A 26,132-nucleotide genomic window follows, 5' to 3' on the forward strand; every position below is an offset into this window, starting at 1 on the left:
TCACATATACATTTACATATACATATACATTTGCTATCAGCATCTTTTGGGGTAGATGTCACAGAAAGTGACCATTCAGAGCACTGATATAAATAATAATAGCCAGCACCTTACATATGTGAATTCATTTGATCCTTCCAACAATTAAGTCTGAGAGCACTCAAGAGATTTGCCCAATATTCTAGTATCTGAGCCAGGGGTTGAACTTATTTTTCTGTCTCTTCATCTATCTAGGATTCATCATTCCAACAGCTCCCAATGATATGAGAAGTGACCCTAAGACACTAAGAAGACACCTAAGTTTTAAGATACCCTAGTCTAGCTAAAAAAGATTCCAGAGCTGTTTCCCTGTCAGCAGGACAGCCTGGGAGGTTCTTTGATCTCCTGCTAGAGACCTGGACTATGTTTAGAATCCCCATTAAGCATAACCCTGTCTGACCTTTATCCTTAACATATTCAAGTGAACCCAAAAATGTGGGACATGCTAGCTGGCCCCAGGACCATGAGCCTTTGAAGCAGCTGACTTGCATGCTTCTTAATTGCACATTCCATCTTCATTGGGCTATCCTCAAGGACCATGCCACTAATCTGTGCTAGAGGTATGATTAGACCATAATGAAGTCCTTATAGCTTATTGGACACCTAATCTTCTTTGGACAGTATTAAAGTGATGTTTAAGTATGGTAAACATCATATTGTACAAAGAGGAGATATTAGGGCAATGGAGTCCAGCAGCCAGTATCAGAAAAGGGCTGGGATTGGACACCTGTTATACTGGCCTTTCCTTTCTTCCCTAGTTAGTAAGTAAGCCTATAGGATACATGGGTACATTATATAGGTATAATGTGCATATATACATCATATGAAGGTAGAATATACATTTTATATGTGTGTGGGGTATACATTTTATATGTGAGTAGGATATACATTGAGAGGGCAGCTAAGTCATGTAGTAGATAGAACACTGGGCATCAAGTCAGGAAAATATAAGTTCAAATTTGCCTTTAGACACTTATTAGTTGTGTGACCCTGGGCAAATCACTTAATTCCTATTTGCCTCAGTTCCTCATCTATAAAATGGGGATACACTAGAGAAAGAATTAGCAGACAATTCCAATTTATTTGCCAAGAAAATCCCATGGACTTTTGTCGCATAGAGGGGAACACAACAACAATAAGAAGGATATAAATTTTATGTGTAGGAGATACATTATGTAGAATAATTGTGCATATACATGGTTAGTTAATCTCTCTACACATATACCCATATATATGGATAGAGGATATAAGAGGGGTTTCAGAGCAAATATAGTAGTGACTGGTCATCATTGAAGAAAGTTATCAATAACTACTCAAATCTGTCCCACAGAGGTATATGTCATATGCAGAAAGAGATGGTGTAATATAGCAGGAAAAGCAGTAACAACAATCCTTCACATTGCAATAACACCTAACAGATTACAAAGCATATTCCTCATAACCAATGAGGTGGGTAGGGCAAGGATCCCACTTTATAGATGATGAAACTTATTTGGAAAAAAACCAAGTGACTTGCCTAGGTTCATTCACCTAGTAAAATGTCATAGGCAGAACTCAAATCTTGTTCTTTTGGCAACAAATAGTCAAAAAAGCTGCCATGTTGGGCAAATTGTTTGACCTCTCCAGATCTCAGTGTTATCATCTCTAAATGAAGGATTTAGACTTCACTTCTGAATTCAGGGAATGCACTTCCAATATTCTGTGATTCTCTAGAGTTGACCTTCCAACTTTGGGTCTTAAAGAAAGCTATTAATTTGAACTGTCTTGGTCAATGCAGCATCACTTGCATTCTAGATTTACATTTCTTTGGAGGGTTTTAAGAAACCAAATGAGAGAAAGTGGGAGAGAATAAATGAATAATCAAAAGAATATCAAAGTATTGGACTTTTTAGGAAAGACGATTAGATTGGGAAGTTTCCTTATTCAAATTGCCTAGAACCATCTGCATGCTGAGAAACCAGGGTCAGAGAAGTCAGATTATACATATTGGTAAAGTGTATTGCAAATCTTAAAGAGATCGTGCATTGCATGATTGCAGTAGAAAGAAATCTACCAATATAGTCATATCTGTGCTTTTGCTGTAGAGAATCCTAGCCTATTGTTGTCTTATAGAAGAGAAAGAGAAAAGAAAGGAGGGCAAGAATTAGGAATATTTTTGTATTTGTAACTAAATGACATGGGTACAGCCTGTCAAGAAACTACTTCAACTCTTAATCTATTATCAATTAGGCAGGTACATAATATCTTTTAGTCAATTTTGAATGCCAATGTATAGATAAAGATAGTATTAATCTTAGCCTTATGGTCACCTAACTGGATCAAAATAGTTAGGGAGCCATAAAATGGAGGAATTAAATTTTTTTTTAATCCCAGTTGAAGAGAAAGACTTGGAGTAGAGTGGGAGTGGGGGAATGGAACAGTTTTACAGTAAGAAGATTAGACTAAAAAAAAAACCACTTCTAATATTTCAGAAAAGTGATTGAAAACAACATTAAAATATAAGATTAATTATTCTAGAAGTAAATAATTATAGCAGGCTAAAAATTTTTCTTGAAAGTATTGTTTCATAACTTTTGTTAACTTATTCCAAAACAAGATGTTGAATTCTCCTAAAATGTGTGTCAAGAAAAAATGTCCTAAAAGATCTTATCAAGAAAACACAAGACTCAAAAAGTAGATGGGCCAGTCAAGAATGAGATGCAACAGCATATCCTGAGTACATTTTAATATTAGTATATTAGTACCTATCAATCAATCAATCAATATTTAAGTGCCTCCTACATGCCAGGAACTATACTAAGCACTAGAAATACAAAAAAAGAGGCAAAACGGTCCCTGCCCTGAAAGAGCTTACAATCTAATAGTGAAGTTACAAAAATCAATTAGTGAGCATTTATAAAGTGATATGTAATAATGTATTGGATAGATCGCTGGACCGGGAATCAAGAAGATGCTTTATAAAGTTCTTTGCAAACCTTAAAGTGCTGCAAAAAATGTTTGTTGTTGTTATTGTTGTTTGTGTTAGACACCATGCTAGGCACAGATGATAGAGATAACAGTAAAATATAATCATTGATTCCTTGTATGGTATTTTATTCAGGGAAGCAAAACAAGAAAAGGTCCTCCATTGTATCCATTAGATCTTTGATAGAGAATTTATTGAAGGATATTATTATCAACATCATAATTTTATACAGCTTTAAGGTTTTCAAAGTGCTTCAAATATATTTTTGAACTACACAAAAACCTTATGAGGTGGGTGCTATTATTCTTATTTTACAAATGAAGAAACTGGTGCTGAGAAAGTTTAAAAATCTTCCTCTGGCTACAAAGTTAGTGTCTGGATTCAAATTTAAGCTCAGATGTTCCTTAACTTCAGAGACAGAGCTCCATAAAGAAGACATGAAAAAGTTGCTGTCTGTACCAGAAAAGAGAGTAACTACATTACAGAAAAATATAGTTTCATTAAATACCAATGTAAAAAGAAGTGACAAGATTGCTGTGCCCTCACAGTGCAATGAATTCATGAAAGAATGGAGAAAGAACCCAATAATTTTCTGATATAATATATTTAAACCATTCAGAATGTCAAGGATCAGTTTGGCCTTAACTTCACTAAAACATAAAAGAGTGATTCAAGTTACTTTTTAGTAATAATTTCTAATATTTTATCAGAAATTTCAACATATTGGTACTGATATTAATTTGGAGCCATCCTATTTCTTCCTTCTAGCTTTATTTACAAAAGAACCCAATTTTTTAACTTCTTGTTTTTCTATACTTGGATTTTTTAATGGATTAGTGACTTTTGTATACTAATGGCCATTATATGCCATACATCTCTCCTCATTCTATCCTAATTTCATACATCTCCTTCGCTAAACAATCCCTAAAGGAGCTTCCTTTCCTCTAAAAATGTTTTTCCCATTTCATAAGTACCAATAAAGCACTCATGGTATCTAGTTCTTATTCCTCCCTCTCTTTACATGACTAACCCACATTGTTTTCTAATACACATTTCCCAAATGATGTCTTCTGCATCACTTATTGTGAGTAAATCATTGTGTAATACAATCTATTTATACAATATGATTCTTCACATTGCCCTTAGAGTCATTCATAATTTTGATTGTTCAGAGTTCATGATATTCTGTAATTTAAAGCTATAGCATCAACCCAGTGAATATTAGTCTTTAAGAGGGATGGTTGTATGTGTCAGAGAGTCAGATTATTACTCTGTAGTAATATCTATAATTTCCCAAACACAATTCAATATAATGTCCTTTTCCTTACTCCATCCTTTACTCAGTTTATGAGCCATCTCCAATGATGTCCAAATGTATACAGTACAAACTGATGATCTAACTCAATGATTCATAAACTATGGAACAACAAGACCTTTTCAGAAAGTCCACAGGGTCAAAACTATTTTCACATTAGTAGTAAGATATTATTTGCCTGTTAATATATACCTCCTTTTTTCCAGTTACATATTTGAATAAAGCTGGATTTTCTTCATGTATTTCAACTAAGCCACAATAAATTGAATGGCTAGGCTGATCTAAGAATCCAGATGTCTTCAATTAAGCTAGATATCTAAAAGAATTGCAAAAAACAGGTAAAATAATCCCACTCTTCACAATTTGTTTCAGAAAATATATTTTTTCATTTAAAATATACCATCTTTTACTATGCATTTATAGTTATTTAAAAAGAATAAATCTTTTTAAATTATATCAGTTTTAATTTATAGTATAGCAAATATCAATTGATACAACTCATATCTCACCTAAACAATAAGGTCCTTATAATTTTTTAGTTTGAAAAAGATCTTGAGACCAAAAAGTTTGAGAACTACTTATATAACCCAATGAGTTAACCACACAAATCTATGTCATAGTCTGGGCAATAAAAATTGTTTATCCACTTGGTTTTTCCTATGTAATAAAAGCAGTCTCTTCTGAGTGGCCAAGAACTTAACTGAGGAGAACCTATGGTATTCCAGGGCTCAAGACAATCAATAAAAAGTCATCCACCTATAGGAACATCTGGAGAAACCCATTTCCTTTTCCAGATGAATTCTGTTCAGGATATATTCCACACACACAAAAATGATTAATCGTTTTATCAAGCATAAGCCTCCTTATTTGATATTGATTCAAGTGCCTCATTTGATATTGATCTAAAGATCACTGAATGAGGATACCTTGGTTGTGTTATTTATCAAGGATTCTTTTATGATCTTATCAAAAGCATGAGAGAAAGTCTGTTAATCTTTGAAACTGATTTTCATATAATCAACAATAAATAATGGGATGTTAGGTTTGCCACATTTTTCAGTCATTTATGTGACCTTGAAAATCTTCTGTTGAAAATAATTTATAAAAACATGTTCCCTCCTCCTTTTTTCAAGGAACCTAATTTTCAGAAAGATGTTATGGAGATAAGAAAGTAAAGAGATGAATTTTTCAGTTGTCTCTATTGATAGCAATAGCACCTGTGCCTTTTTTTCATTCATTTAGTATTGTCTTTCTTTGAATTTTCTTGAAAATTGATCCCTTAGAGCCTTTGAAATTGTTGTTTCCAGCCCAGATTGCTTGTTACATATTTAGTCAGATTTAACCCCTCTTCCTGACTTTATCTTCTTACGTGGCATTTCCACTTTCTCATCTAGAATATCTGATACTGGTAATTCCCCTCTGATTTACGAGAAGGATAAATTCATATAAAAACGTTGGCACTTTCTTTTCATTTTGTAGTTATTTGTTCTCCATTTGATTTTATCTATTAATGATCTCGTTATCAGAATTTAGCAGAGTATCACATAAAGCTCTTCTGAGGAATCTTTCCCTTAGACATATACATACTGCTTTTCTCTATTTTATGATTACTTATAATCTTCCATTATAAACTAAATGTTGAAAATTGATATTTAAAATCATAATAACTTTGAGTTTTTTCTTATTTTCATTTAAGCTTGATATTTAACTGTTTTATTGCTAAAACTATCCCTTTCTAAAAAAAATATTATGTGGATATAGGCTTAACAAACTTTGACTTTTATCTCACAAAGCTAAACTTTGTCATTTCTTTTGTGTCAAATAATTTGCTTTAAATGATAATCCACAATTGCCTGTCATCAAGTAGAGGGAGGGAGGGGATAATTTGGAAAAATGAATACAAGGGATAATGTTTTAAAAAAATTACTCATGCATATATACTGTCAAAAAATTATAAATAAAATTTTAAAAAAGATAATCCATAAAGATCATATTAACAAAATTTCGTTTCAATGAAATAGAATTGTAGTGTTGAAGGAGAAAAATGGGGGGAAAGCTACCTGACTGATAGAAATGTTTTATCTTCTGCTTGATTAGGAAAAAAAATGGAAAATCTTAAAATGAAAATGGGAGAATGACTTAGAAACCCATAATGGCAGGCATCAGATGATTGAAAAATGAAACCATTCAACAATTTATTTTGCTATACAATATAGTACTCACTAGACTATACTGCATCAGTTGGGGATTTCTTTTCCACTATCTTTAGTTCTATCACTCTTACTTTTATGATTGATATCTAAATTCTTTATGCTGTCCTTTAGAATCAGAAACTACCTAGGAAATTTAGGAAAATATTTCCCCAGAAAAGATAAAATTAAAACACATTTTTTCTTGCTCTTCCTTTAAAATTCACCATTGGCCATAACTTAAACTGTATAGAACTTTAAAAAAAAAAAAAAAAAAAAACTAAAGCCTTTTTTTCAAATGATATCCAGGTCAAGGGTGATGTTCCAGTTCTAATTAGCCCCACTTATGTTGACACTGATTTACGTGATTATATCCAACTTAATGGCAGCATTGTTCTATTCCTACCCAGTTTTGTTTCCATGTATCATAGAGAAAAACACAAGAATGTCAGTCTAAAGTCATACATTTAAAGATTAGAATCTTATTTTCCAGACTGCAAGCCTTTTATAACTAATTTCAAATCTAAATGTACCAAATATTTGTAATTTATTTCGGCAGCTCACTCCCAGATAAAATCATTTACTAAAAAGTTGAATGTTTTCTTTTTCACTTTGAAATACTGTGTATTAGTAGAATTTGAGAGATTAGTCAAGTTAAACAGAGAGGTCACTGTTGCAGAAAAGATGCTGTAGTTGGAATCAGGAAACTTGTGTCTAGCTCTGGGATTGACTAGCTATGTAACTTTAGACTAGTCATTTAAACTCTCTAGGCTAAGTTCTCACATCTGTAAAGTGAGGAAGTTTGACAAGATGACCTCTAAAGTACTTTGGGGGTCTAAAATTTTTCCTATAGTCTAAGCTTTTAGTAAAACCAAATAAAAATTCTTCAACATATTAGTCATAGTGATAATTTTAAGATAAATATAGCCAATTATTTTCTACTAAGACTTGGATCATTATCATTTATTCCTTTCAGTCATATATGACTTTTCATGGTCCCATTTAGTCTTTTATTGGCAAAGATAATGGGGTAGAGTTTGTCTCTTCTCTAGCTCACACAAATGAGAAAACTGAGGCAAATAGGATTAAATACCTTGTCCAGTGTCACACAGCTAGTAAGTACTTGAATTCGGGTCTTCCTGACTCCAGAGTGACAGATCTGTCACTCTATTCACTGCATTACTTGTTGTCCATCTTGGATAAATTCTTATAAAAACAAAAGTATCACTTTATCTCTATATCCAATCAGTTGCCAACTCATATTGATAGTTCCTATGTAATAACTCTTGCATACATTTTTCCTCTCTATTTGTATATCCTCTGTTCTAGAGTGGGACTTTATTGCTTTTCATCTGAAATATTATCATAGCCTTCTAACTGATCCAGTCTCCTGTCTCTCCCCTCTCCATTCTATCCTCCACAGAGCTGTCAAAGTAATATTCCTAAAACAGATTACAACATGTCACTCATATCAATCAAGAAACTTTATTGGTTCCCTATTGTCTCCAGAATAAAATCCTTTGTTTGGCAAAGCTCTCTGCAATTGAGCTCCAACCAAACTTCCAGAATTACTTCTTATAGATTCACCCAAAATGTCCCTACCCACTCCAGTCAAACTGACCTTCTGACTTTTCCTAAAACACATGGCCCTATCTATAGCATCTGTATTGCCCACCATGCGTGCCTAATCAAAAACTCTCTAAACTCCCTATTTTTAAATCTTGAACTCAAAATCAGCTTGGATATCACCTTCTACATGAGGGCTTCCTAAGTTCCCTGAATCGTTCCCACCAGTTATGAGCATTTTCTCCTTTTTTTTTTTTTTTTTTTTTGTATTGATTTCACTTATGTATTTGTTGTATCTTCTCACACACTCCAGTACAATTTAAGCTCCTTGAGGATTAGGTCTGTTTCATATTTTGTTTGTTTATTTGTAGTGCCTTGCCCATAGCAGAAGCTCATAAATGTTAGATTGAATTGACTTTATTTTAATTTGTTAGAAAAGACTATCTGTGTTAAATCAGTATTTTTTTCAATATTGGTTTTGATCATGGAAACATAAACCTAGATCTGAAATGTGTTTCAAAGATAATGTTCCCACAGTACAATAATACATTATAGTGAAAATTGAATATGATTACTTTTCAGTAATAATTTTAAAAAGTTAAACAACTGTTTAGAATCTAATTGTTCAAGGATAGTCTACTTCTCAGATCTGTGAAGAAGGAAGGAATTTAAAGTCAAAGAAGAACTAAAGTACATTATGAAATACAAAATGGATATTTTTTATTATTTTATTATATTAAAAAGTTTTTGTTTTTTACAAACAAAATCAATACTGACAAAATTAGAAGGAAAGCAAAAATTTTGGGGAAAATGTTATGCCAAAGGATTCTGATAAAGGCCTCATTTCTAAAATATATAGAGAATTGACTCAAATGTGTAAGAATACAAATCCTTCTCCAATTGATAGTCAAAATTCAAAATGGACAATTTTCAGGTTAAAAAATTAAAACCATTTCTAGTCATATGAAAAAATACTCTAAATCCCTGTTGATCAGAGAAATTCAAATAAAGACAACTCTGAAGTACTACTACATACTGTTCAGATTGGCTAACAGAAAGATATAATGTTAAATGTTGGAGGGGATTTGGAAAAACTGGGACATTAATACATTGTTGGTGGAACTGTGATGGGATCCAGCCACTCTGAAGAGCAATTTGGAACTATGTCCAAAGGTTATCAAACTGTGCATACTCTTTGATCCAGCAGTATTTCTACTGAGCCTATATCCCAAAGAAATCTTAAAGAAGGGAAAGGGACCTGTATGTGCAAAAATATTTGTGGCAATCCTCTTTGTTGTGGCCAGAAACTGGAAACTGAGTGGATGTCCCTCAATTGGAGAATGGCTGAACAAATTATTATATATGAATGTTATGAAATATTATTGTTCTGTAAGAAATGACCAACAGGAAGATTTCAGAAAGCCCTGGAGAGACATGAACTGATGCTAAATGAAGTGAGCAGAACCAGGAGAGCATTGTATACAGCAACAACAAGATTATGTGATGATCAACTCTGATGGATATGATTCTTTTCAACCACTTCCAATAGACTTGTGATTACGAGAGCCATATGTATCCAGAGACAGGACTGTAAGGTCTAAATATAGATTATAACATAGTATTTTCACCTTTTTTGTTGTTGTTTGCTTGCATTTTGTTTTCTTTCTGGTTTTTTTTTCCTTTTTGATCTGATTTTCTTGTGCAGCATGATAATTGTAGAAATATGTATAGAAGAATTGCATATATTTAACATATATTGGATTACTTGCTATCTAGGGGAGAAGGTGGGGTGAAGGAGAAAAATTTGGAACATAATGCTTTGCAAGGGTAAATGTTGAAAACTATTTTTGCACATATTTTGAAAATAAAAAAAAAACTATTGTTTTTTTTAATTGAACAAATAAACTAAAAAATAATCTAAATGTTCATAATTTTGTACCAGGCAAATTTGATGATAGCCTCAGAAATTTAAGTCATTTAATTTTTCTCAGCCTCAGTTTCTTCATGTGTAAGATCATTAAGATCAAATGAGATATGTAAAATGCCTTGTGAACCTTAAAGTCCTATATAAATATTAACTAATATTATTAGTACTCTAGATACAAAGAAGAAAAACAACACAGTCCCTGCCCTAATGGGACTACTAAAATGTGACTACTCAGCTTTCTACTTTGTCCTTAATGAGTGATTTTATTCTGTTCAGCAAAACTGCTGAGCTCAGCAATTGTGTTTTTCTTTTCTCTCACTGTGTACTTTTAAAAATCTCTTTCCAGATAAGAAACATAACAAAACTAACTCAACTTACTAAGACCAAAGCCTTGCAGCTAACTGAGAAGCTAGAGAGTATGAAAGACCAAATAGAGTTAGAAGAACAGAGGATAAAAGCCCTCGTCCACAAAGTAAAGGACTTTTTGCTAGGTAAGTGATCTGTGAAAATTGTGTGCTTGCTGCTGGTGGTTTCTCATCTCGACTTCATTTTTATTATCCAACTGCTTTTGCTTCATAAGAAAAGCAAATTTATATTAGTTAGAAATTACACATGTAGTTCAAGGACAGGAAATGGCCTGTCATATGTAATCTTGAAATAATAAACTGTTGTTCACTCAAGGGACCTTACAACTCATCTAGTTTCACCCCTTCATTTTTACAGATGAAGAAACCAAGGGCCATGGAGGTTAAATTGCTTGTTCAAGGTCATACAGCTTTCCATTTAGAATATTCTCAAAATGTTAATTCTGTGCTCTTATTTATGGTTCTTTGAGTAAGCATTATTCACTAATAAATCCTAGAATGTAACATACAACCCACACAAATAAACTCAATGTCTCAAGCTTACTTAGTTAAAAAAAAAATGTTTTATATTTTAAAAGAGGAAAGTTCTTTGAGTTCAGTCAATGAGATCTAATATTTGGGCTTCAGCAATTTATACCTTAAGTAAAGAATAATGTTTTCCATAATAACAAAATAGAGATTAATCTCATTTCATTGATCAGTATGAAAGCACATAAATGCTAGGTAAAATATAAGCTCTTGAAAAAGAATGTAAGTTCTTTGAGGGCAGAGACCATTTTTAATAACCTCCATGTCTGGCACATTGCCTAAAATGAAGGAGGCATTCAGTAAGTGCTTGTTATATTGAATTGAATGATGACTGCTATAGAAATAAATGGGCGATTCTTAAACTTTCTTCATGGAAAAAAAAAAACACCTTCTTTTCTTAGTTCTTTGGCATAGTTTTATAAGTGATGAAAGGAACCCATTTGTCTCATTATTCACAGGATAGAAAGTCAAAGTGATTGAACAGTAACAGGGATATAATCAGATCAACCATTCTGAGTATTCTGTCCCCCTGTTTAGTTCATTGGGTCACATGGTCTAATTTGTGATTGGATCACAATATTTTCACAGTAAAGTGGGCAAATAGTGGGCACTTAATAAATGTTTGTTGTCTTGGCTTAAGAGACTCCGAGTTTGGTAAAAAGAAAGAAAGGGAAAAAAGAAAAAGAAAAGAAAATCACCCTTAACTATGTTTGTATTCTTATTTAAGATGAGAACGTCCCACCGGAAGACATAGAAAAGGTTGCAAATCATGTCCTTGACCTCAACCTCCCAATAACTTCACAAAATCTAACTAAAGAGCTTGACAAAATACAGTTGCTTATGAAACTCTGTGAGGACGACCAAGCATCAGGGAGCAGCTTAAAACTAAAAGTCACAGAAACCCAGACACTTCTAGAGAAGTCTAAAGATGCCGAGTAAGTATTTTGTTTCATAAAGTTCTCCCATTGTTTTTAAAGAATTATGGAATTGGCAGGGGCGTTCAGAAGCCTTTAAGTTCAGCCTAAATCTTGAGAGGAAATCCCCTCCACAATATCCCTCACACTGTCTGTTTGAAGAATTCCAGTAACAGGAAATTTACTACCTAACAAGGCACTCTGGCTCACTGCTAACTGTTAGGGAGTTTTTCTTTACAATAAGCTTAAATCTGCATCTTTGCCATTTCCACATCTTGCACCCATTTCTGTCCTCTTGTGGTTAAACAAAACTAATTTATCTTCTACATGATAAACCTCCAAATACTTGAAAATAAATGTTACCCCTAAGACTTCTCTTTTTCAACCTAAATATCCCAATTTCTCTTAAATGGCCTGGTTTGTAGTGTTCCTCTCCCACCAAAATCTCCCTAATAGGGAATTTTCTCATAAGCATTTGGAAAAGTGTTGGCCAAAGGGCATCATGAAATCTAAATGGAGTTAGAAGTACAGCATCCAGAGCTGCATAATGAATGCCAAGTTCTTGAACAAGGTGACTCAATATCCCAGACGATAATAATAAGACAGAAAGCAGGGAAGCTTGTTTCCTGTTTTCATTAGTGACTTGGTTCCTTTCTAATGGTCTATTACCTCCTTACACTACATCAGACTATGAACAATTTAACCAGCTCTGAATTTCCTTTGTCCTTGCTGACTTAGCCAAGCAAAAAGGAACCTCCATCCTGTTGTTTTTATAAGCATGGGAAGCTGTGGCTCACTACACAAGCTCCATCAGGTGATATGGATGACTACATTATCAATGACAAGATTAAAAGCAAACATTTATTGAGCATCTACTATATAAATAAACTTTTATTACAATTTTATTGGAACTCAATTGAAGATCTAACTGCTTTATGCCATACTGGTTTATATTAACATAAAAAATCAGTGTAATTAGAGATGAAATGAGCAATGAAAATAGCCTGGAAGGGATTTAGGGAGGTTGAACAAAAAGGGCATAGGAAGGACAAAATTTCATGTAGTTCAATGTATTACACCTAGTATAACACTAAACTATTGTTGAGTGAGTGCCTATTGAACTGTAGAGAAAATTATTGGAATGTGTACAGGAGGAAATGTTAGAAGTTAGGGGAGAAGAGGGGAAATTGATTTTGGAGAGAGATTCTGCAATATGGCAAAATAGGGCAATTGTGATATATGGGGCTGTTCCTGAAGCCTGAATTGAATTTTATCTTTACCTATTTTCTCTGTTGTTGTTGTTCATTGTTTTCAGTCATGTCCAACTCTTCCTGATCCCATTTGGGGTTTTCTTGGCAAAGACACTGCATTGATTTGCCATTTCCTTCTCCAGCTCATTTTACATTTGAGGAAACTGAGATAAACAGGATTAAGTGACTTGTTCAGGATTACACAGCTATAAGTGTCTGAGGCCATATTTGAAGATGAAGAAGATGAGGCCCTAAGTTCAAGACCTTCTAAGTTCCCTAAAATTTGCTTCAAAAATCAGTTTAAGCATCATCTTTTATTTAAAACTTTGTCCACTCCCCCAGACGCTGGGGTGCTCCTTCCCAGAATTACTTTATGCCATTTTCTAGAGATTTTATATATACTTATGTATGGTGATTTGTAAGATTTGTATACCTAGATGAGTTGTCTAACTGTAGTTCAAAAGAGGTGAGTTTGCATGATATCTGGAAAGTAGGAACAAGTAAGCCCCTCAAGTACCACTAATCTGAGCATTCTTTCATCCTTTCTCCAGTGGTATTGGACCAAAATTATACCTATCTACACCCCACCCCCAACACATACTTAAAAGATTGTTGGTCTGTGGATACAAAAAATTCAAAACTAAACAAACACGCCAAAAAATCATCCTCCTTGATCTCCCTTACAAGAATGGTTGCTCCAAGCTTATACCCACCAGTTTGGCCCCTTGCCACTAATGCTCATTACACAAAAGATCATCACATATAATGAATAGTGAGTAAACCTATTTACCCAAGCAAATAGAAATTGGAAAATTTATAGAGATTATAATAGAAAATGCACCGAATGAAAGCGTTCTTTTAATGAGGAGGAAATGAGATCTCACATCAACCAAGAAAGAGGCCCTGATCTCATCTAAGAGAAAATTCTCCAAGGTCTGTAGAAAGGTCATTAGAAATCAGGAGATATATTCAAGACCATCTTCCCTACACATCTGCAGCTTCTGTTTTGCTGTCTCTACATATCTAAAATCAGTCCCCAAATTAATCTGATACCACACATGAACTCTGAAGAATAAGGAATGTCTCACCTCCCTAAAATTCTCATACTAAAGCTTGACTTTATTCAGATGCATCATTGAAACAACATTTTCTCCAAGAATTAGAAGATTCTCATGCAAAATGTTCCACACTTGGTTGGAAGCCCCAGATTATGCATATATCTATATCTACACATACACACACACTCACACACACACACACACATACACAGATTGCATCCCTCATTAAAATGGAAATTTCTTGAGGACCAGAACTGTTTTTGCTTTTCCTATATTTAGTATACTCATTGACACTTAATAAATACTTATTCACTGACTGAATAACCTTCAACACAAGGCCATGTTTGATTTCTGCATATACACACAGAGAGATAACACCATCAGCAACTGTTGCCAGCCTCCATATCTCAGAATTACCGTGTGGATATTTGGTATTTATTTGTAGACATTTAAGTTGCTCCCATACTAGAATGGAAGCAGGAACCATTTAATTTCCCTACCACTTAACACAAGTCCTGGCATATAGCAAGTAGTTAATAAACACTTTTTGACTCTGATTGATTAAAATTGAATTGAAATTTTTCTGATTTTTGTCTGGGTACAAAAATATCTAGGTTTGCTAACAAAAATATTATTCTCATTGTCTGCTACAGTTTTAGTATTTTTCTTCTTCATATAATTTTGAATGCTCTGTTCTAAATATCTCATAAATATTGATTGAGATGAGATCACTAAGTGAGAGACAGACCAACAGCTAGACAGACTGGTATCACTTGAAATGCTTTTCATTTTAACCTCTGACTAGGCTGCTGAAAGTATGGAATTTCAGTCAGGCTCAAATAAACCTGAATAAACACAGCTTTAAAATACCCAGCCTTAAAAAACACTCTTTCTCTCTGTGAAACCTCTTGACCTCACCCCCAACCTCCATTCCATTAAGGATTTGTTAACATTGCTGTTTAAAGTTTTAGGAATTAGGGAACTTGAATCAGCTGATGATGATCATATTGCATTTTATAAAGTAGATAGTAATAACAGTTGGCATTTATATAATATTCCAGTTTATTTTCTCTTTTGATCCTCATGAAAATCAATCAGTAGGCATTAATTACCCACTTTGTGCCAGGCACTATGCTGGACACTGGAAATAACAAAGACAAAAATTAAACAGTCTTTCCTCCCAAAAATTTGCATTCTATTGGGGAAAATGAGATGTGTAATAAGGGACTGACCAGTGAGAATCCAATCCCCAGGAGTGAGCAGTATGTGCTGACTAATAAAATCTCCCACCAGATATTTAGAACAGTTAGTTGTTGCAATGGAGAGAAGGCCAGGTCTGGAGTCAGGAAGATTCATCTTCAGTGAATTCAAATCTGACCTTAGATACTTATTAACTGTGAGACTCTGGGCACTTAACTCTGTTTGCCTCAGTTCCCTCATCTGTTAAATGAGCTAGAGAAGCAAATGGCAAAAACATTCTAGTTCCTTTGCCAAGAAAATTCCAAATGGAGTCATAAATAGATTGGAATGACTGCACAACACATGGATGTTTGGTGAACCTGCTTCTGGGAATGTATAACAAAAATCCCTGCTCTCCACTTCAGAGCAAATGTAGATGTTTTATGACTTTCCTCCTATTGGCCCACATCAGGTCATCCTTCTCATTTATACCGAGCCAGGGAAGAAAGATAAATTTGGCTAATTAGTGTCTAGCTCAGTTGCCAATCAAAAGGCTCTTCTTCACCACATAGTAAGAGAACAATAAGCAGTCATATAAAGGTTGATTCAACATCCCTGTGGGAGACTGACTCAGAAAGTACACACTGTCCATTTTTCTAATGTGGAGGAACTGAACGTGGATTCTGTCAGTGTTGGCAAATCACAGTGAAGAAACCCCCTTTGGCCAGTGAAGATCAGTAACAATTTTGCAGCTTAGAGTATTAGTCACCTAGGGACAATGAAGAGATAAATAACATGCTCAGGATCACATAGCCAGTATGGGTCAGAAAAAGGGCTTGAATCCATCTTCTTAACGATGGGGCCAGTTCTTTATCCATTATGCTCTGCTGCTTCTATTTAAAAAAGAAATACAAAATAAATGTAAGGCTATTTTGGAAATATAGGCAGGCACTAGAATCAGGGGTGTGTACGGAATGGAGGGGAAGGAGGTAAGTGAAGGACATATTATTTCCATTTTATGGAAATTTAATGACTTTCCAAATTTTCAACATATGACAGATTTTTTTAAAAATGAGATATATACCCTTAATTTCTACTCTCATGTCCTATGTTCATACTTTGGGTCTGAGTCTGTTATTTCATTGGCATATAGAACTCTCCCTGAGGAAAGTCTAACTTCCAATACAAATAAAAACCTATTCTACAAATTATAATCTTTTAAAATAATATTTTATTTCTGGAAATATTGCAAGGTTAGTTTTCAACATTCACTTTTGTAAAAACCTTGTGTTCTAAATTTTTCTCCCTCTCTTCCTCCTTCCCCTCTCCCCAAGCTAGTAAACAATCCGATATAGGTTAAACATCTGGTTCTTCTAAACATATTTTCATAATTGTCAGGGGAAAATAGCATGAGAAAGAAAAAAACTAGCAAAGAAACAACCGAAAAAGGTGAAAATACTTTGATCTACATTAAGTCTCTAGTTCTTTCTTTGGCTGCATATAGTACTTTCCATTACAAGTTTATTGAAATTGCCTTGAATCACTTCATTGTTGAAAAGAGCCAAGTCCATCATATTTAATCATCACATAATGCTGTTGTTAATGTGTACAGTGTTCTCTTATTTCTGTTCATGTCACTCAGCATCAGTTCATGTAAGTCTTTACAAGCTTCTCTGAAATCAGACTGCTCATAATTTCTTATAGAACAATAAAATTTCACTATATTTGTATACCATAACTTATTCAGTCATTCTCCAACTGATGGGCATCCACTCAGTTTCCAGTTTCTTACCACTACAAAAAGGGCTGCCACAAATATTTTTGCATATGCGGGTCCTTTTTTTTTTCTTTTATGATCTCTTTGGGATATAGATTCAGTAGAGATATTGCTAGATCAAAGGGTAAGCACAGTCTGATAGCACTTTGAGCTATATATTTCCTAATTGTTCTCCAGAATGCTTGGAATCAGTTCACAATTCCATCAACAGTGTGTTAATGTCCCAGTTTTCCAATACCCTCCAACATTTATCATTATCTTTTCCTATAATCTTTGCCAATCTGAGAGGTGGTATCTCAGAGTTGTCTTAATTGCTAGTTATAATCTTAAAGTGATATGGGATCTAAGAAATTAAGGGACTCATGTATGGTCACACTGACTTGCCAATGTATGTCCTAATCAGGATCTGAACCCAAAAGCAGCAAGGTAGTAAAAAGAGTAAATAGAACTCTCAGTCTGGACTCAGGACAACCTGAGGTTAAATCTGGCCTTGACACTTAACTAGTTGTGTGACTGTAGGCATTTCACTTAACTTCCATTTCCTTCAGTTTCCTAAACTAAAAAAATGGAGATAATGATGGTATTTATCTTTTAAGGTAATTGTGAGGATCAAATGAGATAATACTTATAATGTGCTTAGTAAAGTGCCTAGCACATAACAAATGCTTAATGAAGTTCAATTCCTTTCCCCTTCTACTTCTCACCTGCCTATGGGGCCAGTTTTCTATGGACAACAGTACTGTGTCTCTAATATTTATGCTATATGTGTATATGCATCATATGCTTTTATATGTATGTGTGTACATGTATCTAGGTTTTGTCATAAATATCTAGCTTTTAAAACATACACACTTTTAGCATTTTACTTTACTTAAAAATAATCTAAATATACTTTTTAACCAATTCATTCATGTTTTTGGTTAAATGAAATGGAATCAAGATGAATCAAAATATCAGGGTTTTAGATTGACTTGAATCTGATGTTTTATTCTCTTAATGTAGGGAAGCTGTGAACACCCTGCTGGGAGAAATGATGAAAAACTTGCAAGGTGCTGAAAGCGTCCAAAGGCAAGCAAGCTCTGCTGTTAAACAGCTGACTGAAGAGATACAAAAAATGGAAATGACGATACTGAAGGTATTTTGCATCTACTTTGAAACTGTCCTGAATTCTCATGTGGGATGATAAAGTGAATAGAATACAAAGACAATGAATTACTAACTCTAAACACACACACACATCGCTTTAAAATACAGGTGATCATATCTGTCTCACCAACTTCACAGAACTGATCTGAGAATCAAGAGAGAAAACAATATGTTGAGTTTATGTAAACCTTAATAGTTTACAAAGCACTTTCCTGTTTGCTATCTCACTTGATAATCACAATATTAGAAGGTAGGCCCAACACTTATACAAATAAAGAAATTCCATTTCCAGCTGGATTAAGTGATCCCTGGATCAGGCTAGTCATCATCAGTTGACAAATTCACTAGAATGGTGATGTAGCCATGGCAACCCTTAAAACTTTAGAAAAATTTAAAATGGTTCATGTTCCTCTGCGTTTTTTATCTTCTGCAGTAATCAGAATGGCAAGAAAAGGAAGAAAGACTGGGTGTCCAGTTTTAAACTGTCTGTGTATATTATTTTAATATAATATAAATATAAGACCTTGGCCCAGTAGCCAACAAATAGACATGCTTCTGAAGGAATTGAATCCTATCTATCTTGTTAGGCAGCATGGTATGGTGGGAAAAGAACACTGATTAGAATCAGACACTGGTTGAAATCTACCTCTGTATTCACAACCTCTCACCTTGGTCAAGCCTCTTTACCTTCCAACACCTCAGTTTCTTTACCTGTAAAATAAAAGGGTTGGACTTAATGGACTCTGAAGATTAGTTCTAAACTTGTGACTTTATGATCTTACACTCACTAGCATTAAGGGATATTAGGAAAAATTTCTTGTAGGAGATAAACTTTTTGCTGAAACTTGAAAAAAGCCACCGAAATTAAGAGAGGAAGATGAGAAGGGAGGGAATTTCAGGCATGAGAACAACAAATGAAGATACCCAAAGGCAAGAGATGGAGTCTCTAGTTTGAGCAATTGAAAGGGGATTGATAAGATTCAGGAAAAACAAACAAACAAACAAAGGAAATGACCTATATGTACAAAAAATATTCATAGAAGCTCTCTTTTCATGACAAAAAGAAATTGGAAATTGAGAGGATGCCCATTAATTGGGGAATGTCTCAATAAACTTTGGTAATGTGTTGGTGATGGAATATCATTATTCTCTGGGAAATGATAAATAGGATGTTCTCAGGAAAAAAAAAAAAAACCTGGAAAATCCTCCACGAACAAAGTGAAATATACTGTATGCAAAGTAATAGCAATGTTCTGGGATGACCAGCTGTAAATGATTTTGCTATTCTCAGTAGTACAATCATTCACAATTACTCTGAAGGACTTATGATGAAAAATCCTATCCATACCCAGAGGAGGAAATGATTGTGTCTGAATAGAGACTGCAGTATTCTCTTTCTCTATCTCCCTCTTTCTTTTTAATTTAATTTTTCTTGAGGGTTTTTGTTTTCATTAGGGTGGGAAATCTATTTTTTCTTTCATAACTTGACTTAGAGAAATGTTTTACATAACTTCACATGTGGCTTATAAATTTGGATGGGGATTAGGGATGGAACCTAGAACTCAAAAATCTGAAAAATAAATTTAAAAGTAATCGTTCTGAATGTAAGAAATTTGTAATCTAATGGGGGGAAGACAATACACAAAAGAAAGCTGGAAAGTGATCAGGGGAGAAGTATTTCACTGGAGGACATGATGCAAAAGCCAAAGAAGTCTAAAATGAATGCAACTTGGTGGTAAATGAGAATATACCTGAAGGAAAAGTGTCCATTTTACATATTCCACACCTTTTTTTTTTTTTCCCAAGTTTCCGTCTTGGAGCATTTCAACTTTATAAAATTAATCCTGGGCTGTTGCTCTAACCCTCAACCTAATTAGATTAGGATGATAAAAAGCCTTGAGATTGATCTATGTTGTGATTGATTTAAGTTAGTGAGGATATTTAGCCTGGAGAATATAAGACTTAGCAGGAACTTACTAGCAATCCTCAATTATGTGAATGCCTTGATGCAAAGATTTGTTCATTACGACCCTAGGACATATAACTGGAAGCCATGGGTAGAAATTACAGAAACATAGATTAGATTCCTAACAATCAGAGCTAACCCAAAGTCCAATGGGCTGCCTTAGGAAGTAGTGGGTATTTCCTTTTCCACCTTCAATAGAGATTCCCCTTGTCAGGTACATCATAGAGGGGCTTCTTAAGGTTCATAGACTCGAGCCTTCTGAGACCCCTTTCAAGTTTGAGGTCCTGGGATAGCAAGTTTTATTCTTTATTTCCAAGTGTAAAGGGCTAGAACTGAGCAGATGCACTTAATCTAGCACTTAAGGCTAATTATCCATTGGACAATTCTCTATTAATGTATGCTTGGAGAATGACCCTCCCCAACTATTCTGTGCTGGCTCTATTGGTGGGTGTGGACAAAGAAAAAAAGGGAGAGATGAGAGGGTAGAGTAGGACAGGCAGGATCATTCTTGGAGATGGTGAGAAAGGAAGGAGGTCTGGAGGTTGCTAAATCTAATCCCCTGACAGCGACCCCAAAAGACCAGGAATAAAGACTTTTGCTTATCCTGACTCCGATTGATTCTAAGATATCCAGGGTCTCAACAGCTAAGTCCAAGGGACTCTTCATAAGGAGACCCGGCTACTCCAGGTGAATTATTCTTCTGGTCCTTAGAAATCAGATACTGTTTGTATTCAGTCAACAAAAAATCGAATGTGAAGTGGGAAGAAATGAAAATGTCTTATTTTTTCACTCTGTACCATCTTTGAGACACAATGCTATTTGGCACAATGAATCGAATGCTACCATAGAGTCAGGAACACTCATCTTCCTGAGTTCAAATCCAGCCTCTAACACTTGCTAGCTGTGTGATTCTGAGAAAATCACTTAACCTTGTTTGCTTTAATTTCCTTATCTATAAAATGAGCTGCAGAAGAAAGTGGCAGACCCCTTTAGTATCTTTGCCAAAAAAAAACCTTAAATGGGGTCAGAGAACCCTAGTTCAAATTCTAAGTACTACTTACTAGGGATCTTAAATAAGTAATTTAACCTTTCAGGGCTTCAGTTTCTCCATTTGCAAAATGAGGGATTTAGACTAGATAACTAAGAAAGTATTTTCCTCCTTTAGATATCTGACCCATGTGGAGGAAAATCTTTCAGAGTATACTGCAGGGCTCCACTTTTAATGATGCACAAAATTATTTTACAGTAATATGCTTTTTCTCATTCTTGAAAGATTTGGGAATCAGGGTAATAAGCTTGCTGCCTTAGATTCCAATTGTTTCACATGACACAAATAAGAGCTTTTGCTTTTCTAATCTCTCTCTAAAAAATAGGCTGAAAATTTCACCAATAAGACTGAAGGTGAGCTGGAACACATATCAAGCCAACAGTCTACACTGGAAAATGAAACCTCTAACCTGCAAACCAAGATACTAAGGACTCGAGACCAGGCTTTTAGTGCGAAAGCCCAGGCAGAATCAGCTCAGGATCAAGCTAATATCACTGAGAAGGTTAGTTTTAGTCCTTCAAGAGCTAATCAAAGAAAAGGAGCAGTTTCCTATTAAATAACATCTTCCTGAAAATTGACAAGTGGCCTGACATACAATGAGTACTTAATGAAATTAACTGAGCCTTGTTCTGTATCTTTAATCCCAAATTTTTCCTTGTTGTTTTATTAACCTATACTTTAGTATTATCCTTGTGCTTTAAATTTTAGGATCAGTGTTTGTAGCCAAACAATATGTGCCCATCTGACCCTCAGAAGTATGTGTATCCATGTGTAAGTGTGTGTGTTTTCAAAATATGTGTGCCTATATGTGTTGAGGGGAAAATTAAGAGAGGGAGGGAAAACAGCAGAGATGGGGAAAAGTTTGAATACTCAGAAGCACTTTGTGGAAGTCATAATCCTCTAGCTAAATCTCATCAAGGAACTTCCTCTTTCACCCCCTCAAACTTGAAGGAAGGAAAGAAGGAAATAAGCACTTATTAAGTGCCTACTATGTACCAAGTACCATCCCTGAATTTCATCCTTGACCCAGAGCCATCAGTTCTCCTGATATTTTAGAACATATCCTTTACAAAACATTCCCTATTTCAAATCCTTTTTGAGCATCCAAATTCAAATGAATTTCTTCATTTAGGTAGCATCCCATTTTATGCATTCATTTATATTTCAAAATAAAATCCCACATTCTCACCTTGCATATTATTCTAATATTTATTTCTAATATTTCTAATAATTCTAATAACTATAATATAGTTAGAGTGCCTACCCAGCTTAATGGTAGGCACTTAATAAATGTTTATTGACTGGCTGCCACAATACAGAAACAAAACAATGGGGGAGACAGTCACATGTCCAAAAGATGCAGATCTAGACATGAAATCAGGAGTAGAGTTACTGTTTAATTAAGCAGATGTGGAAAATTAGCCATTTAAACGAGCTTTGGCAGGTTGAATGACCCAGGAAAGCCATTCCTTATGGGAGCCAATTTCCTTAAAAGCCTATTTTCTCCTCTTTGTATTGTTTCATTTTCTTCAGAGATAATCATCCCCCTGTAAACATAGCTCTTTTAAGCCACATTTTTTTAATGTGAAATTCCTGCTTCCCCAGGTAAACTCCTTTTTTTTCTGACTTCAAGTTAATCTCTAAGATTTTCTGTGAAAATATAAAGGTTTAAAAATGGAGGTTCTTCTCCCTCTAACTTTTGTTCCATTCATTCACTGAACAATTATTAATTAAGAGTTTTCTGTGTGCCTATTACTGTACTAGAGAATCTAGGCAGCACAATAGACAGTGCTGGGCCTGGAGTCAGAAAGCTCATTTTCCTAAGTTCTAGTCAGGCCTCATACACTTCCTAGCTGTGTATCTCTGGGCAAATCACCTCATTTGCCTCAGTTTCCTCATCTGTAAAATGAGCTGGAGAAAGAAATGGCAAACCTCTTCAGTATCTCTGCCAAAAAACCCCAATTGGGGTTATGAAGAGTTAGACATAATTGAAAAACAATTGAACAACAAAAACACTGTACTAGATCATAGGATCTTAGACTTAAGAGATAGAAACTATCTTAGAAACTATTGAATCCAATTCTCTCTTTTTACAATTGAGGAAACTGAGACTTAGGGAGATCATCATCATACAGATGGTATCAAAAGCAAGATTTGAATCCAAGTTTTTTTACTCCAGATATAGTTCCCCCTCCCCGGGTATTTTCTTATCTGTCATGTGATTCTAATAATACATACCCTGCTTCCCTAACAGTATTATAAAAATGTAACAATACATATGAAAATACCTCCTATACAGTAAACATCTTAGTAATTACAAGTATTGATAAAAGGTTATCATTGTCATTATTAATAGGGAAATAAAAGCTGATCTCAAAGAACTCATATTTGGGTTACAGAGGAAAATTTAGAGAATGATAATTCCCATTTATAAGATGCTCTAGTATTTCCAGAACACTTCCCTCACAATAAACCTGTAATGCAGACAGGATGTGTTTGACTGTGCTTGTTTTAGAGAGGAGAAAACCAAGGGTCAGAGAAGGGAAAAAACTGTCCCATCATTATACATTTAGTAGGCACCACAGAATAGATTCTGACTCACTTTTCACCACTATACTGCCTTTCTCCGTAGTGCTGCTTCACCATGCTACCTCTTCCATTTATTATCCTAATAATATAATGAAGAAAATGCCCATTGGCCATAAGAATAAATAATTTTAGAGTCCTGGCCTTGATACTAACCATATATTTATTTTTCTAATTTTTTTTCATTTGTGAAATAGAGATGATATTAATACTATTGTACCTACAAAACACTACTGTATCTATATTACTTGGATCACAGAGTCAGGACTGACTGAAATAACAAACAACCACCATCTATGTTACAGGGTTGTTTGAGGGAAAGTATTTTGTAAATCAATAGACATATAAGTAATCCAACATTCATGTTGGTGTTGTAACTGTTTTTTTACTATTATTGTTCCCTTCCTTTCAGCTCAACTCCTCAGCCAAAAAAACTATAGCCCCTGGTTTCATTTCCTCATCTACTATTCCTTCTTACATCTTTTTGTTCTAACTTTCATACCTCTTACCCTTCACCTCAATTGCTATCTGAACATAAAGGTCTTCTATCAGTCTATATTTTCTTAAATAGCTCTGAATATTAAAAATGTTATTCCTCCTCTTTCCCTTTCCCCCTTGCTTTTTTCAAAGCTCTTTTCACACTTGGTTTCCTTTATAATCTACTCTACTGGTTCTCTTCCTCTTGATTATTACTGCTTCCTTCATCCCCCAAAGTCTCTTAAATCAGCAGACTTCCTTTTATAACTGCTATTGTAGTCAGAATGATTGTTCCTAGGAGATTGTTCATTCCTACTTCTGTCTTTCCTCTGACTAGAAGAATTTCCTACTTTTTTTTTTTTCCAAAAGACCAAATCCTAGACTTTTTCAAGCCTTAGCTAAAGTTACCTAAAGCCTTTTCTTTCTGTTTCACATTGATCTGTCCTTTCTCTGGGCTCCTACAGAGCTTTGTGCACTACATGTTTTAACATATGATTTAATTAAATAAATGTTAAGTATCAGACATAGTGCTCAGACCTAGGGATTTTAAAAAAATGACTCAAGGAGGTTTACTGGGATAAGGGGAGACTTTTCATGCTTGTCTTTGGCAAGACAAGTCTATATAAGATGATTTGAAAAGACTGAGAGCATTAGATAAAACTTAAGGAGTAGAAACATAAAGGAAGAGGAAGTGAATTCCAGGTATGAGGAACAGGCTCTCCAAAGACCCAGACACAGGACTTCTGGGGGATGGAGCCAGGCAGAGTGAAGCTAGGAAGCAGCTTGAATTCACCCAGTTTCCCTCAAAAAACATATGATATCAAGTCACTGAACAGAGCCTGATAGGATGAAACCACTCTTCAGCTCAAGATAGACTAAAAAAAAACTTCAAGAAAGCTCAATCTCATTGGAGTGAAAAGGGTGTTCAAGCCAGGTCAGAGAGTCTGGGAAAGCTGGTGAGGAAATCTTAATCACAGCAAATCAGCAACTAAAACCCTCAGACCTGGCTCAGTAGAGGAGCAAATCAGTGGGGCAGCTTCCAGTCCCAGCTCAGAAGGCAAACTCTGGGAAAGCAGGCTGATTCCTGAACAGAGCAGGCAAAGCTACTCCCTACAAACATTAGGTGCCCCTGTGCTCAAAGCCAAGGCTCAGTAGGAAGTGCCTCCTTTACTATGGTGACAGGGCAGATCAAAACACTAACTCAGACTAGGACAGAATGAACACAAAAGAAATCTCAGAGAGTGATTTAATTAGTCTCAAACCCAAAGAGACTTCTTGGAAATGCTCATGAAAAACTTTAAAATGTAAATAAGAGAGATAGAAGAAAAAAATGAAAAAGGAAATGAGAAGTATGCATGAGAGAGCTTGGAACAACAGCTTGGAAAAGGAAAAAACAATTGTATGAAGAAAACTCCTTAAAAAGTATAATTAACCAAATGGAAAAAAAAAGATTCAAAAGCTAATTGAAGAAAATCACTCATTAGAAATTAGAACAGGGCAAATGGAAACAAATGACTCTGTGAAACAGCAAGAATCAGTCAAACAAACTAAAAAGAATGAAAAAATGAAAGAATGTGAAATATTTCATTGGAAAAACAGCCAACCTGGGAAATAGATCCAAAAGAGACAATTTAAAAATTTTAGCCTACATGAAGGCCATAAATCAAAAAAAGAGCCTGGATAGAATTCTTCAAGAGATCATTAAGGAAAGAATTAAGGAGAAATATTCATTGAAAGAATCCATCAATCATCTTTAAAAAGAGATCCCACAAGGAAAATCCCAAGGAGCATTATTGTGAAATTCCAGAATTAGCATATCTCAAGGAAAAAAACACTG

The 26,132-nt window shown here is 34.6% G+C and overlaps 1 protein-coding gene across 4 annotated transcripts in view; it reads left to right on the forward strand.

Annotated features, from left to right (window-relative positions):
- The window catches only part of LAMB4 (laminin subunit beta 4), a 154,891-nt gene that overhangs the window by 117,903 nt on the left and 10,856 nt on the right, over positions 1 to 26,132 (forward strand). For 3 of the 4 annotated variants that reach the window (XM_074268332.1, XM_074268331.1, XM_074268334.1), the window contains 4 exons: positions 10,348 to 10,492; positions 11,622 to 11,829; positions 18,075 to 18,207; positions 21,558 to 21,734. In XM_074268332.1, the coding sequence (XP_074124433.1) occupies positions 10,348 to 10,492; positions 11,622 to 11,829; positions 18,075 to 18,207; positions 21,558 to 21,734 (663 nt within the window). The remainder of the gene's footprint in view (positions 1 to 10,347; positions 10,493 to 11,621; positions 11,830 to 18,074; positions 18,208 to 21,557; positions 21,735 to 26,132) is intronic. The other variant, XM_074268333.1, reaches the window with a different exon arrangement.

Source organism: Sminthopsis crassicaudata, chromosome 5, assembly GCF_048593235.1.
Source record: "Sminthopsis crassicaudata isolate SCR6 chromosome 5, ASM4859323v1, whole genome shotgun sequence".
NCBI classification, from domain to species: domain Eukaryota; kingdom Metazoa; phylum Chordata; class Mammalia; order Dasyuromorphia; family Dasyuridae; genus Sminthopsis; species Sminthopsis crassicaudata.